Below are 14,632 nucleotides of genomic sequence, written 5' to 3'. Positions count from 1 at the left end.
TATCACTAACTATGTTTATCTTTCGCTTGATTTTGAATGATCACGTTTGATGTTTTTTCTTATTTTTGAATCGATTTTAGTTATGTTTTGGCTATTAAAATATGTACAAATCATGTATTTTAAATCCAAAGAACCGATTTTATTTATGTTTTAGTTACAAAATAGGTTCAAATCAGGTATTTTTAAACCGAAGAACCGATTGGGACCCGAACCCGAAAGTACAATGGGTTATACCGGTTTTTTGAAGATTTACTAACCCCGATCCGAACCCGATAGAACCCGAACCGGTCCCGAACCGAACTTTTATATAACCCGAATGGGGTTGATTTTGATAAACCCGAAAAACTAAAACCCGAATGGATAAAACCGAAACCCGATTGGGACCCCGAATGCCCATGCCTATTAATGATATTCTATTTTATTTTATTTTAAAGGAAAAAATAGAATAACATTAACGTGTATAACGCAAAGAGTTAAAAAAAAAATATAGTAAACTATTGGAGATTGGTTTATAACATTGTACTTTCTTGTCCCTAAGTTTTAAGTTTTAGCCCTTCCAATTTGTATTTTGTTTGGTTTAATAGTTGGTTTTTCTTGTGCATGAATATTATGTTAGACTATATTGCTAATAATGTTTTCAATATAATTCAGAAAGTACTAATTATGATATCAGACATTCGTTTCCTATAGTCTATGTTGAGAAGTCGTTTCACAAACTCTTTACCTTATGATGAAACAGAAGGCCAAGGTAAGTCATCGTAGTTCGGTTCAGTTCTTACCACAGTGCGAAAGATTCCAGATTCTATGCGTGCCCAGAAAGGGCTGCTTCCACATAAGAATATATATGTACTAACTCCAGTATTTCATATATCAGTTTGAAGGCTGTATGATCTGTGTAGAATTTCAGGGGCGACATAGTATGCACTTCCAACGATATCATTCAGTCTTTCATCTGTATTGAGGAGTTAAAAAAAAGATTCACTATTAGGTAGCAACATTAAAGCTAATCAAGGAAAGGCTGAAGTATGAAAAATCTTACCGGGTCTGGTAGACCTAAATGTGACAACGATCATCATTAGTATAACGCTTGAAGAATACATCGTTCATGAAACATTAGAATATGAAACTCAGACATGAAATTATTTGATTGCCATCATGTCCTAGTGCAGACAAATCAACAACAGTACACATTACTGTCTGCTCAACTCATTTCCAGACAAAATATTTTTCTATCTAAAGAGACGTCGACATTATTCCTCTCAAAAGAATCTGCTGTAAGAAGACATTATCCAAACCCATGAATCTACTTCCACTACTTCAATCTGCCCGTCCCTACTATAAAGCAGGTGAAGCATTGGGTTTAGGCAACTTAGAATACAAACAAAATGTAGGCCACATTTTCAAAAATTTGATGTTGCTTAAATGGTCAAACAAAAAGAGGTTGAGGTTTCTTTATTTCCTGTATAATGCTTCGAACCAGCTCACAACCATCTTGTATATAATTTTTTTCATTTACAGTTTTAGAGTATAACTATATAGGCTACATTACTTTGACATGCTTTAAGCTTCAGAAAGGTTTGGGACGACATTGACGTCAATTACCACAATGTGGAGATCATTATAGATATTCCAAAAATCACCTCCACAAGGATGATCATAAGAATGGAGATTTGGACCTTAACCTTGGAGATGATATTGACAGCAATAGGATGATCCTTGATCTCTCCGTTCTTACCAAGGCCAGAACATGTATGACCGAAATGCCTTCGACCCACTTCTTTTCCCAGTTCATACTTTGCTCCAGAACATGTATGATCGAAATGCCTTAATCTGTTTTGCATGTACGATTATTTATAGAAATCACTTGGAGATTTGATATTTGTAAACTTTCTCATTGTTTGTTTTCTGTATAAAAGTTGTACCTCGAAACGGACAATGCATTATTAGTTGAGCCCAGCGTATCGCTAAAAATCTTAAGCTTATTACAAGTGTTCAAAAGAAACATCCTAGCCCAATATAGGCCTAACATCTCCCCAGTAATCAACCCTTTTCTATGTCGAAAGGTCAAACATAAACTAACTCTTAAACTCAATAGCATAACCATGACGAAAATTATAATGAAAACTAAATTAACCCACCGGCCTGATATAACACTTAGTTTTCTTTCAATCACTATAAATATTGGATTGCATTAACAATATAACTAATCGTGGCACCTTATAATATTTAGACAAAATAACTAATCAATGGTTGCTTAAGGATTAAATCGAACGAAACATTGAAAAGGGCACTTGTCTGTCTATACACTAGTTGGTGAGGGTTTGGTTAAGGTCGTTGCCACAACACCTAAATCTAGTGACGAAACAATTTAAGAATCCAAGAGTAACTTTGAAGGTAACACTACTAAACAAACATACGAGTATGCATATGTCAATGTCACTTTCCTATAAACTTAATGATTATTCGAATCCCATCCCTATACACACATGCGTATATGTTGTACTATATGTTGTATATATTTGTAATATACCTATATTTACTTAAAAATAATTAAATTATTTATATTCTTGCTTCAGCAAGAAGCATGCAGTGGTACATTTGGACCGGCGGTTTTTTGGAGTTGTTGGATTGTTGGAATCATGTGATAAATTCAGCACACGCATATACATTACATTTTCAATATGGATGTATTTAAACATATATGGACTAACGATCTGACACTGCAAAACTAGTGTATATTTATAAACCACATTTTGTTTTATTATCTAGATGTTTTTTTTTTTTTTTGATAACTCTGGTATCTGGACAGCTACATTCCCAACTATCCCCCGAAAAGGGTCTAGCGCCCCAACGGAAGGGATGTTAAATCCGTTGTGGCCTAGGCTCGAACCCGGGTGGCGGGCAGTACAGCTGTACCTCCTTTACCACCAAGCTACGAGCGCTTGGTTAAAACTGTATAGGTTGAACTTTTTATAGTAACTGGGCTCACCCCGAAGGGCCACCTCGCCAGAAATCTCCGTAGGAATTTTTTAGCTAACCAAAATACCACCACGCTTTCCCCGAGTATCGAACTGGCGACCTCGGATAGTCGTGCGATAAATATTGCAATATCTTATTATCTAGATGTTACGCATAATGATAAATATTGCAATATGCATTTGTCCGTGTCGACGGGGATAAAATAATTAATTAAACATAAAAACAAAAATGTTACTTTAGGTAAAGAAAACTTGATGATAAACTTTATATTTTTTAACTAGGGTCTATATCAATATATGACAATCAAGATGGAGACGCGCAGAAAAACCTGGAGATTTATTTAAACCTTTAGTTTTAAAATTTACTGGTAGTTATCAAAGAAAAAAAACATTAGGTGAATAAAATCATAAGTAAAAGACTACAAGTTTTTTTTACCAAAAAGAAAAAAACTACAAGTGCATGAGATATCACGTGAACCGTCGAAATGTTCGTTATAATGTCTTCATCGTACGGCAACGCAATGAATTAAAACAGTGGATATCACGTGAACCAGTGTGCTCAGTAAGTGCGAGCGATCATTAACTCAGTTATTTCCTCGCGTAGGGATTTTCCGGGATCCTTAACTATATTTCGGGGTTAACACCGTCTTATAGGTATAGATTTATAATCAAATAATAATACGGCCAACAAATTACAATCTTAGTTATATAATATTGCAGAATCAATTTGTCATAAGGCTATAATATAGTTTTATAAAATAAATTACAGGTGAAAAAATAATCATATCCTATCTAAATATAATTGAAAACGATGACTAATTTTTATCAACTAAAGTTATAAGAACTAAAATGATTGAAAAGCGAGAGTATATAGGGAGTAATGGTCTAATTATGGAAAGAAAAAGCTTAAACCAATAATCATGATATCGAATAATTACCAGCACGACCGTTTTCTAATTATATACACACCTAAAAATAAATAATGCGTTTAGCTATCATAAGCTTGAGCTATAGAACCATGATTTGAGCTGGCTATATACTCCATGCATTTCATAAAAATAGTCATTTTAGTATTTTAATTTTGTTTCACAAAAATGTCACTTTACATTTTTAATGCAAATTTGTAAATAATATTCCAATTTTAATATTATTAAACTAATGTATTAATTGGAAAGGGCTTTTTTTGTTAATGTATTAATGATAGATAAAAATAAATTTTTATTAGTTTTCTTTTGACACTCTTTACGAAACAGAGGAGTACGAGTTATTGGAAATAAGTTGTCGCCCACCGAATTAGATTGTATGAAAATATTTAAATATTACATATAAAACGTAAACCAATCCTAGAAAGATAGAACATTGTGTATTCCAGTATTCGACGTGAAGAATCATCGTGCATTTCAGTATTTGACGTGTTACAACTTACAAGAATGTCGACGAACCAGTGCACATGTAACCATGTGACAACGTATCCCGAAACCAAAAACTAATAAAAAAAAATAGCCAAGACAATACAGCGAGGTCGTCTTTTCTGATGCCGAGTTATTGTAGCCCCCACTTAACAACGACGTTGTATAGTATACAATGTATACGTTTAATCATTAATGGTGCTTACATTTTTATGATTAACAATATGAGCATAACGAAAATTAGCTGCATGTTCTTAAATCTTTGCAGGTTTTTAAATATACGTACTTATTGAGATTTGAATACGTAAATTTAATTTTTAAGTTGTATTGACTTTTTAAAAATAGATTTGAAAAGGGTAGACACAAGTCACTTATCATTGTAAATTGTAACTGTATAAGTCTGCAACTGGAATGATTTTTTTTGGAATTAAAACTTTCAGAATGCTTAATTCATTCCATAACATTCCATACCATTCCAGAAAAAAAAAATAACTATCATTTGGAAAATCATTCCAAATCAAAAACGTTTTGCAATAAATGGAATGCCAATTCCAGAAATAATAATTTTTATCATTACACATATTCGTTTTACTTGTCACCAGTTACAAAAAAAATATTCCGTTTTGTGGATAAAGATTTATGTTTTCCATTATGTCATTGTTGGAAATGGCATTCAAGCTTACCGTCGAAAGTTACCTCTGCTCAGTAATGGATTTGATGCTTGACCTATAGAAATTAATTTGGAGAAAAATTTATTTAGAGATTTAAGGATTTCATTTTAGAGTAGAATATAATTAAAAAAAATATTTTTAATGGAATTTAACTTAGTGATTCCACTATTGTTTAGTCCTTGATTGTTTGGGTCAAATCAACATCAACTTATGACTTAATATGTGAATTTAATCGTTTGGAATTCGTGTTACAAAAGAGAAAAAATCGTTTGGAATTCAACATGTGTCTTTAGAAAATTTATTAAATTATCAATTTTCTCTAATATCATGAGGTACAGACACTAAAGAGCCATCCATATAAACGAAATTGTCAATTAATGAACATGTAAATAAAACAAAATCAAAGAAAGTTCCAAAACGAACACTGACTCGTATGTCCCCCATTCTTACTTGTCAACCATCTCGCCTAAGCATCTTCTAGGCAGCGTCACGAGCCGTCTCACTATTCTAACAGTATATAAATCTTATCATGATACATGATTGGTTGGACTGTAACTGTAAAAAATTTATTTTAGTCTGCAGAATTTTTTGATTTAGCTTTAAGGGATGTAACTTTAAAATTTTCTACGGCTATAAAGATGGAGCTTTAGAAAATAAGATTTTTACAACTATTTTTGTGTGTTTTTACTTTTTACTGTATCTTTAGTTTTTTTGTTCTAACTTTAAAAATCAAGATAAATCATAATTGGTAGTATTTAAGGCTGTAGATAAAATTTAAAGTTAAAGTCACTTCCAACAGCCCAACCAATCACTCCCTCTGCATTATATCTTTTTCAAAAACCAATACTCTCTCCGTTTCATTTTAATTGTCGTCTTAGATTTATGCACACATATTAAGAAAATATTTTATTTTACATATTTCCAAAATAAAAACATCATTACCAATACACCTAACCATATTTCAACCAATAAAAAATAGTCCGGAGAATATTGTAAATTAATTTTGCATTGAATAAAACATACTTATTTTGGAACGATAATTGTACTCTACAATGACAACTAATTTGAAACGGAAAGAGTATTTTTTACTTTCATGAGGAGGTTTCATTTTTTATTTTACGTCTCCCTCACTCTTTCGCCCTATCCACTAAATACAGATCCCAAAAACAAAAACACATAGGTAAAATAAGAAAAAGATTCGTCCCTTTGTTCCTACGCGATTATCTGTAAATTTTCGTTCGTTTTCTCGCATTATCTTTCTCACCAAATGGTCCCTTATATCCCACTCTCTCTTTCTCTCACACTCAAAGCTTCATCTTCTGTTTAACTCCACCGTTAATATTACATTTTCTCATTTTCTCCGAGCAAACCGAAAGAACTATGACAAACTTCTCCCGATCAAAGTCCACCGGAACTACTAGGTTTCCGGATGTCAAAACAACCCGACCCGGTCCAGACATATATGAGAATATCCACCACGATGACTACGACTACGAAGAAGAACATAGCACTGCGAGCACAGACTACTACGACGTATCCACGCCGTTGAGCTCACATGGGTCGAGATCTGGACCCGGGTCGGGTCAATACACGATCCTCGACATTTTTGCGGTGGTGCTGAAGAAGTCGCTTGTAATGTCTTGTACTATGGAGAGAGGTGATGATGATGTGGCGGCGTCTATGGATATAGGTTGGCCAACGGAGGTTAAGCACGTTAGTCACGTTACTTTCGACCGGTTTAGTGGTTTTCTCGGTCTTCCCTCTGAGCTCGAACCGGAGGTCCCTCCTCAAGCTCCTAGCGCCAGGTCCGTTAATTATTATTTATTACCACAAAAGATTATATTCTCTCCGTTTCTTAAGGATACATATTCTAGAAAAAAAATTTGTTTCTAAAAGATTTATTTTTTACATTTTCAATGCATGTTTTATTAACTAATTGCAAACTTCAAAAATCTTAATTGCACTAATTGATTTTTTATTGGTTTAAAATTGTGGAAAGAAGATAAACACAAAATATTATGCAAATTTAATGTATTTTATTAAAATGTGTGAAAAAACTAGAATATGGATCTTTTAGAAACCGATGGAGTATAAAGTAAAGTTTCAAAAAAAAGATTGTATAAAGTACTTTGAATTCAATTATGAGATATTAATTTCATATATATCTCTTGAGAATATATTTATTATTTCGTAGCTGGAAATCTGCACTTGACATGTTACTGTGTTGGATTGAATCATTAAGATGGTTGTTGCTTAGATTAAATGCATGAATACGACATGCGTGTTAGTTAGTTAACAGAAGAAGATCCTCTTACTTTTTTTTAAAAATACAAGATTAATCAAGAGTGAAAATTTGTAAGAACCGAATACCCTATAGAATAGGTTTTTGATGATTTAGGTTTTGGGCTTTCACTAGATTGATTTGTATCCTGAAAAATACATATATAAACAAAAACCATATTACATAACAAATTTGACCAAATAATAATAATAAATTCTTACATGGCTTATTTTCCAATAAATGCGTCTAAGAATATTTTATTGATAAATACCCAATAGATATCTTATTAGTTAAAAAGATAAAATTGGAAAAATATAAAAAAAGGAAAAAGGAGAGTGTTTTTAATTTGTTTAGATAGTAAATTTTAATCAAATAATATTTTTTATTAAAATATTAATATTATTGTTTAAATATCAAGTTGAACGAAAATGTTAGAGAAAAAAAATCATGATTTGGCCTAATCAATAAAAGCACTGTAGAAAATCCATACGCCACAAATGTATTTTCTTCGTATTATATTAGTCATTATATTTATGGATCTCTACAAATTGGGGGCCACGTGATTTGTTTTTAAGGAGTATGATCGTATTTTTCAAAAGTATGTTTCTATTTGCCTTTCATGTCAACAGACAATAATATAAAGACTAAGCAAAATATCCGAATCTGAATAACCGAACCGATCTCGATCCGAAAAAATAGTATCAAACCCAAACTGGAATTGGTTAAATATCTGAATTATTCAAAATTTTGATTTTTGGAGAACCGAAACCGAATCCGATCCGAACCGAAGTATTCTGGGTACATGAATGTATCCGAAATAGATTTATATAATTATATATATTAATTAATTTTAGATTTAATATATATATATATATATATATATATATATAAACATCTAGAATATATAAGATACTTTTAAACTGGTTTAAATACTTGAAAATATATACAAATAATCAATAGTAAATATATAAAATATTAAAAGTATACTTAAAACACCAAAATACTTAAAATAATTATTGATCCTCTATCCAAATATTTGAACTAAAATAATTTAATGTTAAGTTTAGGTATTCTGACATATGTTATTCAAATTTATATTTAATATATTATTTGTTTATAGTTTTTGAAAAATTTAAAATATATAAATATATAATGAATTTTAAAATTTTAAAAGTAATTTAAATGGGTTATCCGAACTCGAACGAAACTCGCAAAAATCCGAAGCGAACCCGAAGTGAAATTTAGAAATATTAAAATAATGCTGAAATCTTTGACCCCGGAAACCCGAAACCCAAACATACCTGAACCGAATCCGATTAGGTACCAGATAGATAATTTTTCATAATATAATAGACTTCCAAATTTTCTTAAAAATATAAACCCATTATTTTTTTTTATCTTAATATACTGCTATCAATGTTTCCAAACAAATCTATTTTTTAAAACTATAATCTATGTTTCCAAACAAACCTCTTTTTTAAAACTGCAATCCATGTTTCTAAACAAATTTTTTTTTTTTAAACTACAATCTATGTTTCCAAACAATTTTTTTTTTTTAAATTGCTAGAGATGTTTCCAAACAAACCTAATTTGTATTTGAGTTTTAATAAGATAGATTGGTAGGAACTCGTAGATTGTCAGTAGATAGAGTTGAGAAGGACTAAAGAGATTAGTTGTTTTCTACTGATAGAACTTGGATGTTTTTGTAAATGCTTTTACTTTATCATCAAAATTTTGAGTTCATTAATGTTCGTATAAAAACCGATTTTAGCGATCAAACTATGGATTCTCACTAAATTTGGTTTGTCTAGACATCATAGTATTTTATTCCTTCTATTTTTCAGTGTGAGTGTGTTTGGAGTATCAGCAAAGTCGATGCAATGCTCTTACGACAACAGGGGAAATAGCGTCCCAACGATCCTTCTCAGGATGCAGAAACGCCTATATACTGAAGGAGGTCTCAAAGTAAGCCTCTACTCTCTTTTGTAAAAATTAAGATTACTTTCGGATCAAAAGAATTCTGATATTATGTGTGATTGTTTTATTGCCCTAAGGCAGAAGGAATATTCCGAATAAATCCAGACAATGGCAAAGAAGAGCATGTCCGAAAGCAGCTAAACCGCGGTGTAATACCACGTGGAATCGATGTTCATTGCTTGGCGGGTTTAATAAAGGTGTAAAAAAGAACAATATATCTCGTTTCTCCAACATTACTTTAGGTTCAAAAGGTTTAATCTTCCTTTTTCATGAATCAGGCCTGGTTTAGGGAGCTACCAACAGGAGTTCTTGATGTTTTGACACCAGAGCAAGTGATGAAATGTAACACAGAAGAAGATTGTAACAAGCTCGTGACTCTTCTTCCTCCGGTTGAATCTGCGCTTCTTGATTGGGCCATCGGTTTAATGGCTGACGTGGTGGAGCATGAACAGTTTAACAAAATGAATGCTCGCAACGTAGCTATGGTTTTCGCACCAAACATGACCCAAGTCAGTAAACAAATATGCTTTCCCGCTAATGAAGGCTTTGATGTTTCAAAACTCTCATGAAAATGTTTTGTTATTGTAGATGGCGGATCCATTAACCGCATTGATCCACGCGGTACAAGTGATGAACTTTCTCAAGACTTTGATCTTAATGAACCTCAAAGAGAGGGAAAATGCAGATGCCAAAGCACGGTGGATCGAGAAACAAACATCAGATCCATCAGAAGAATGGGAACAACAACACTCTGAGATATTAGCCCCTGAGAAACCCAACCATAACCCTAAGTTCTTGAGAGTGGCTACTCTTTGTAGGCTAGAAGCTGACAATGAAGAAAAGTTTTGGAACATTGAGAAGAGAAACGATCATAAAGATACAACTGAAAATACTGGAACTGTTCAGAGGTTGTGTAAGCATCCATTGTTTAAGTCAAGCAGATCGACAAAGAAACCTCTTGTAAGTAATCAAGATGAAGGAAGAAGAGGACGGGATGCTTGGGGTTCACGTCTCTCTTCTTTGCCTTGGTAAATTCTAATTACTATACCTCCTTTTCGTTCCCTTTTCTGCTTTTGAGAGTGTAAAAAATGTATTGTGAAGTATGAGTATAGGTGTTAGTTGTTTGAACTCTTAGTTCATTCATACGGGTGTATTCGAGCTTAATTCATTTTTAAATTGAACAGAACAAAACCGCAGCCTTGACTAATATGCACGTGATACATTATATTTGGTCGGATCTTTTTAACACCTTTTAACACTAAACAAGATTATATTGATCAAGGTCTTTTACAAGGGAGAAACATGAACCATACAACAAAGCCGGGCGAAACAAAGGAATTCCCCGGAAACATAGCCCTCAACTAGGGAAACATTTTACAACCAACTTCAGATAAAATACATGGTGATTAAGAGGTCAAAGCTAAAGCAAGATTAAAAACCAACAAAAACGAAGAGGAAGAAAGCTCCAAAGTGGAAAACACCAACACTCCAAACGCATCTTTGATGAAGAACTTGAGACCTCCCATAGTGAATAAGCATAGCAGTTTGACCAAAGAAACCTAAGCTTCAAACCGGAGAACAGAACACATCGTTCTTACTTTTATCCGGAGACGGTGGAGTCAAACTCAACTGAGGAGCGACATGCAAACGCCAAGGAAGAGGCTTGTGAGATACGAGGGCTCGATCGGACCTCTGAGGAGAAGACAGGGAGCGTATCACCACCAACCATTCAAACATCAGCCTTGAAAATCAAAACAGATGAAGGATCGAAACGGAAGGAAGTCAAAGACACAACAAAGGAGAAGAGGTGCATGCAGCTTGAAGACAAACCACCACCCGTTGATCTTGCAGATCTAAAACCTCGAAACAAGCTAGCCCGAAACAAATCTAGAGAAGATCTGAAAGTTCAGCTTATCACCACCAAAAACCAAATGCAATCCAACCAATGAAAACTAGAGAAGAAACTAGATATAGAAGAGTAAACCCGACTCCGGCTCTGTGAAAGCAGCCGGAGCCGGTGAACGGAAAAGAAGATCGAAAGAACCAAGTATAGAGAGAAGGTAGAGGTCTTGTACTGGTCGGATCTTTTTAACAGTTATTCTTTTCTTAGAGAAAATAGTCAAAATACTACTCTGTTCCATTAAAATCATTGGCGAGAGGGGAACTGGGAGTGGGTTTCTTATTACCTTAGTCTTTCAACCCAGATATGATGTCTATTCTATTATATTATTACAAATTTCAGTAAAAAAAAATCCAAGAATGTTAGTCTCTTTCAACTTCAACCCTATCATGCAACCATAAAACAGTAGCAAGTTTTTTTTTTTTTAAAACATTAACAGTAGCAAGAAATTTCTGCTATAGTAGTGAAAGATAATCCAGCTCAGACGAGACATTTCAAAATTGAAATAGTGAATGCAGTAAATACAAGCGAAATTCATCCTCGTCCTTCCATGTGACATAATTTAACAATTTATTGGGTTAACGAATAGATTTTAAGAAAAATTAAAAAAATGACAATATTGTTTTAATGTATAACTAGATCTCGATCTGCGCAACCGCGCGGATTTTTGTTTTCATTTATTTTTATATAAATATTTTGTTTTCAATTCTAAATTTATATTATAATATATATCTGTCTATCAATTTTTAAAACATAATAAGTTTACTGTATATTTTTTCATTGAATATATTGTTTCAAACTTTCACATTGTCATATTCAAAGATATTGTAACATTTCACAAATTTATAAAGTTTTTAGAAAAATAAACTTTTCGCTTCATAGATTTATATTATAGTGTAAATAATTAAACATTTAGTTTTTGTTTAATTTTTAAAATAAACTATATAGTTTAAAATTTATTTTCATTGGTTTAAGGTAGTAAAGATTAATCATTGTTAGATAATATGATTTTTGTTATTTTTAAAAAAAAATCTTTATAATTTTTAAAGTTAACATAGACAAATATTTAAATATTTAGCATATGGAGGTATAATATTACAACGTTAAATTATATCTATTTAATTTATACTATCTATAAATCCAATGGATCATCTATTGTTTAGATTCAATTATTGATAGCCCAATAAAAATTTATGCTAGGCCTAAAATTTAAATGATAAGATTAGATATTAAATGTAACATGACTTTTTAAGAATAGGTTCATTAGGTCCATTTTTTTAAAAAATCACACATGAATCAAGGTTGTGACTTCTGTTTTAATATATAAGATTGTATCATGAATTAACATATGATGATAATCAGAAATGTTTGGAACATCTTTTGCCTCTTTTTCTCTAGAATAGCGATTTTATTGTGGTTTATCCACTGATTTAGGGAGCATATGAAGTTTTACTAAATTAATTAATAAAAAATAGAACAATGCACATGTACAATGAAAGAGAGTTTAGAATACAAATGCAGAATGTGGTTGGAAATTTTAAAAGAACACTAAAAATTATAGGCTTCAATACATTAACCATTTACCAAAAAACTGAATATTTTGTAGGGGGTTACACATAGATTTTGAGAAAAATTCAAAAAATTTGACAGTATTATTTTAATGCATAGTTGTATCATGAAATAACATATGATGATGGTCAGAGAGATTTGGAACCTTTGTTGTATCCGTTTCTCTACAATAACAATTTAATTGTGGTTTGTCAACTAATTTAGGAAGCATATAAAATTTTACTAAATTAATTGATAAAAAATAGAACGATGCACATGTATCATGAAAGAGAGTTTAGAATACATTAATACAAATATAGATTATGGTTAGGAATTTTAAAATAACACTAAAGATTATATAGGTTTCGGTATATTAACCATTTACCAAAAAACTGAATATTTTGTAGGGGTTAAGACATAGATTTTGAGAAAAATTCAAAAAATATGACAATATTGTTTTAATGCAAAATTGTATCATGAACTAACATATGATGATGATCAGAGAGGTATAAAACCTTTGTTGTCTCCGTTTATCTAGAATAGCAATTTTATTGTGGTTTGTCTATTGATTTAAAGAGTATATGAAGTTTTACTAAATTAATTGATAAAAAAATAAAACGATGCCCATGTACCATGAAAGATATTTTAGAATACATTAATAAAAATGTAGAATGTGGTTAGAAATTTTAAAACAACACTAAATATTATAGGCTTCACTATAATAGCCATTTACAGAAAAACTGAATATTTTGCAGGGACACATAGATTTTAAGATTTTTTTTTATAAAAAATGACAATATTGTTTTTACTCATAGCTGTATCATGAACAAACATATGATGATGGTCAGAAAGGTTTAGAACCTTGGGTTTCTCTGTTTTTCTGGAATAGCGATTTTATTGATGTTTGTCCACTAATTTAGGGAGCATATGAAGTTTTACTAAATTAATTGATAAAAAAAGAGAACAATGCCCATGTACAATGAAAGAGAGTTTAAAATACATTAATAAAAATGTATAATGTGGTTAAAAATTTTAAAAGAACACTAAAGATTATAGGCTTCTGTATATAGAACATTTACCGTAAAACTGAATATTTTGTAGGGGTTAACACATAGATTTTGAGAAAAATTCAAAAAATATGACAACATTGTTTTAATGCATAGTTGTATCATAAACTAACATATGATAATGGTCAGAGAGTTTTGGAACCTTTTTTGTCTCATTTTCTCTAAAATATGGATTTACCGAAAAACTTGACAACATTGTTTTAATGCATAGTTGTACACTGATTTAGGGAGCATATGAAGTCTTACTAAATTAATTGATAAAAAATAGAACGATGCCCATTTACCTTGTAAGAGAGTTTAGAATAAATTAATACAAATATAGAATATGGTTAGAAATTTTAAAACAACACTAAAGATTATAGGTTTCAGTATATAGATCATTTACCGAAAGACTAAATATTTTGTAGAGGTTATCATATAGTTTTTGAGAAAAATTCAAAAATTCAAAAATATTGTTTTAATTCATAGTTGTATCAAGAACTAACATATGATTATGTTCAGAGAGGTATGAATGCTTTGTTGTCTCTGTTTATCTAGAACAACGATTTTAATGTGGTTTGTCCACTGATTTAGAGAGCATATGAAATTTACTAAATTAATTGATAAAAAATAGAACGATGCCCATGTACCATGAAAGGTAGTTTAAAATACATTAATACAAATGTAGATTGTGGTTAAAATTTTTAAAACAATACTAATGATTATAGGTTTCAGTATATTAACCATTTACCAAAAAACTTAATATTTTGGGGTTAGTCAACACATAGATTTTAAGAAAAACTCAAAAATATAAAAATATTG

General features: G+C 31.3%; 1 protein-coding gene across 1 annotated transcript; it reads left to right on the top strand.

The window, feature by feature from the left end:
- The first annotated feature begins 6,198 nt into the window (after window positions 1–6,198).
- Window positions 6,199–10,564, top strand: LOC106342479 (rho GTPase-activating protein 3). Its single transcript, XM_013781423.1, has 5 exons — window positions 6,199–6,863; window positions 9,184–9,304; window positions 9,394–9,513; window positions 9,595–9,825; window positions 9,905–10,564. The coding sequence occupies exons 1-5, from the start codon at window positions 6,439–6,441 to the stop codon at window positions 10,346–10,348; spliced, it is 1,341 nt and encodes a 446-aa protein (XP_013636877.1). The 5' UTR covers window positions 6,199–6,438; the 3' UTR covers window positions 10,349–10,564.
- Window positions 10,565–14,632: the final 4,068 nt, after the last annotated feature.

This window comes from Brassica oleracea, chromosome C4, assembly GCF_000695525.1.
Source record: "Brassica oleracea var. oleracea cultivar TO1000 chromosome C4, BOL, whole genome shotgun sequence".
NCBI lineage: Eukaryota > Viridiplantae > Streptophyta > Magnoliopsida > Brassicales > Brassicaceae > Brassica > Brassica oleracea.
This window is presented reverse-complemented; position numbering and strand designations above follow the sequence as displayed.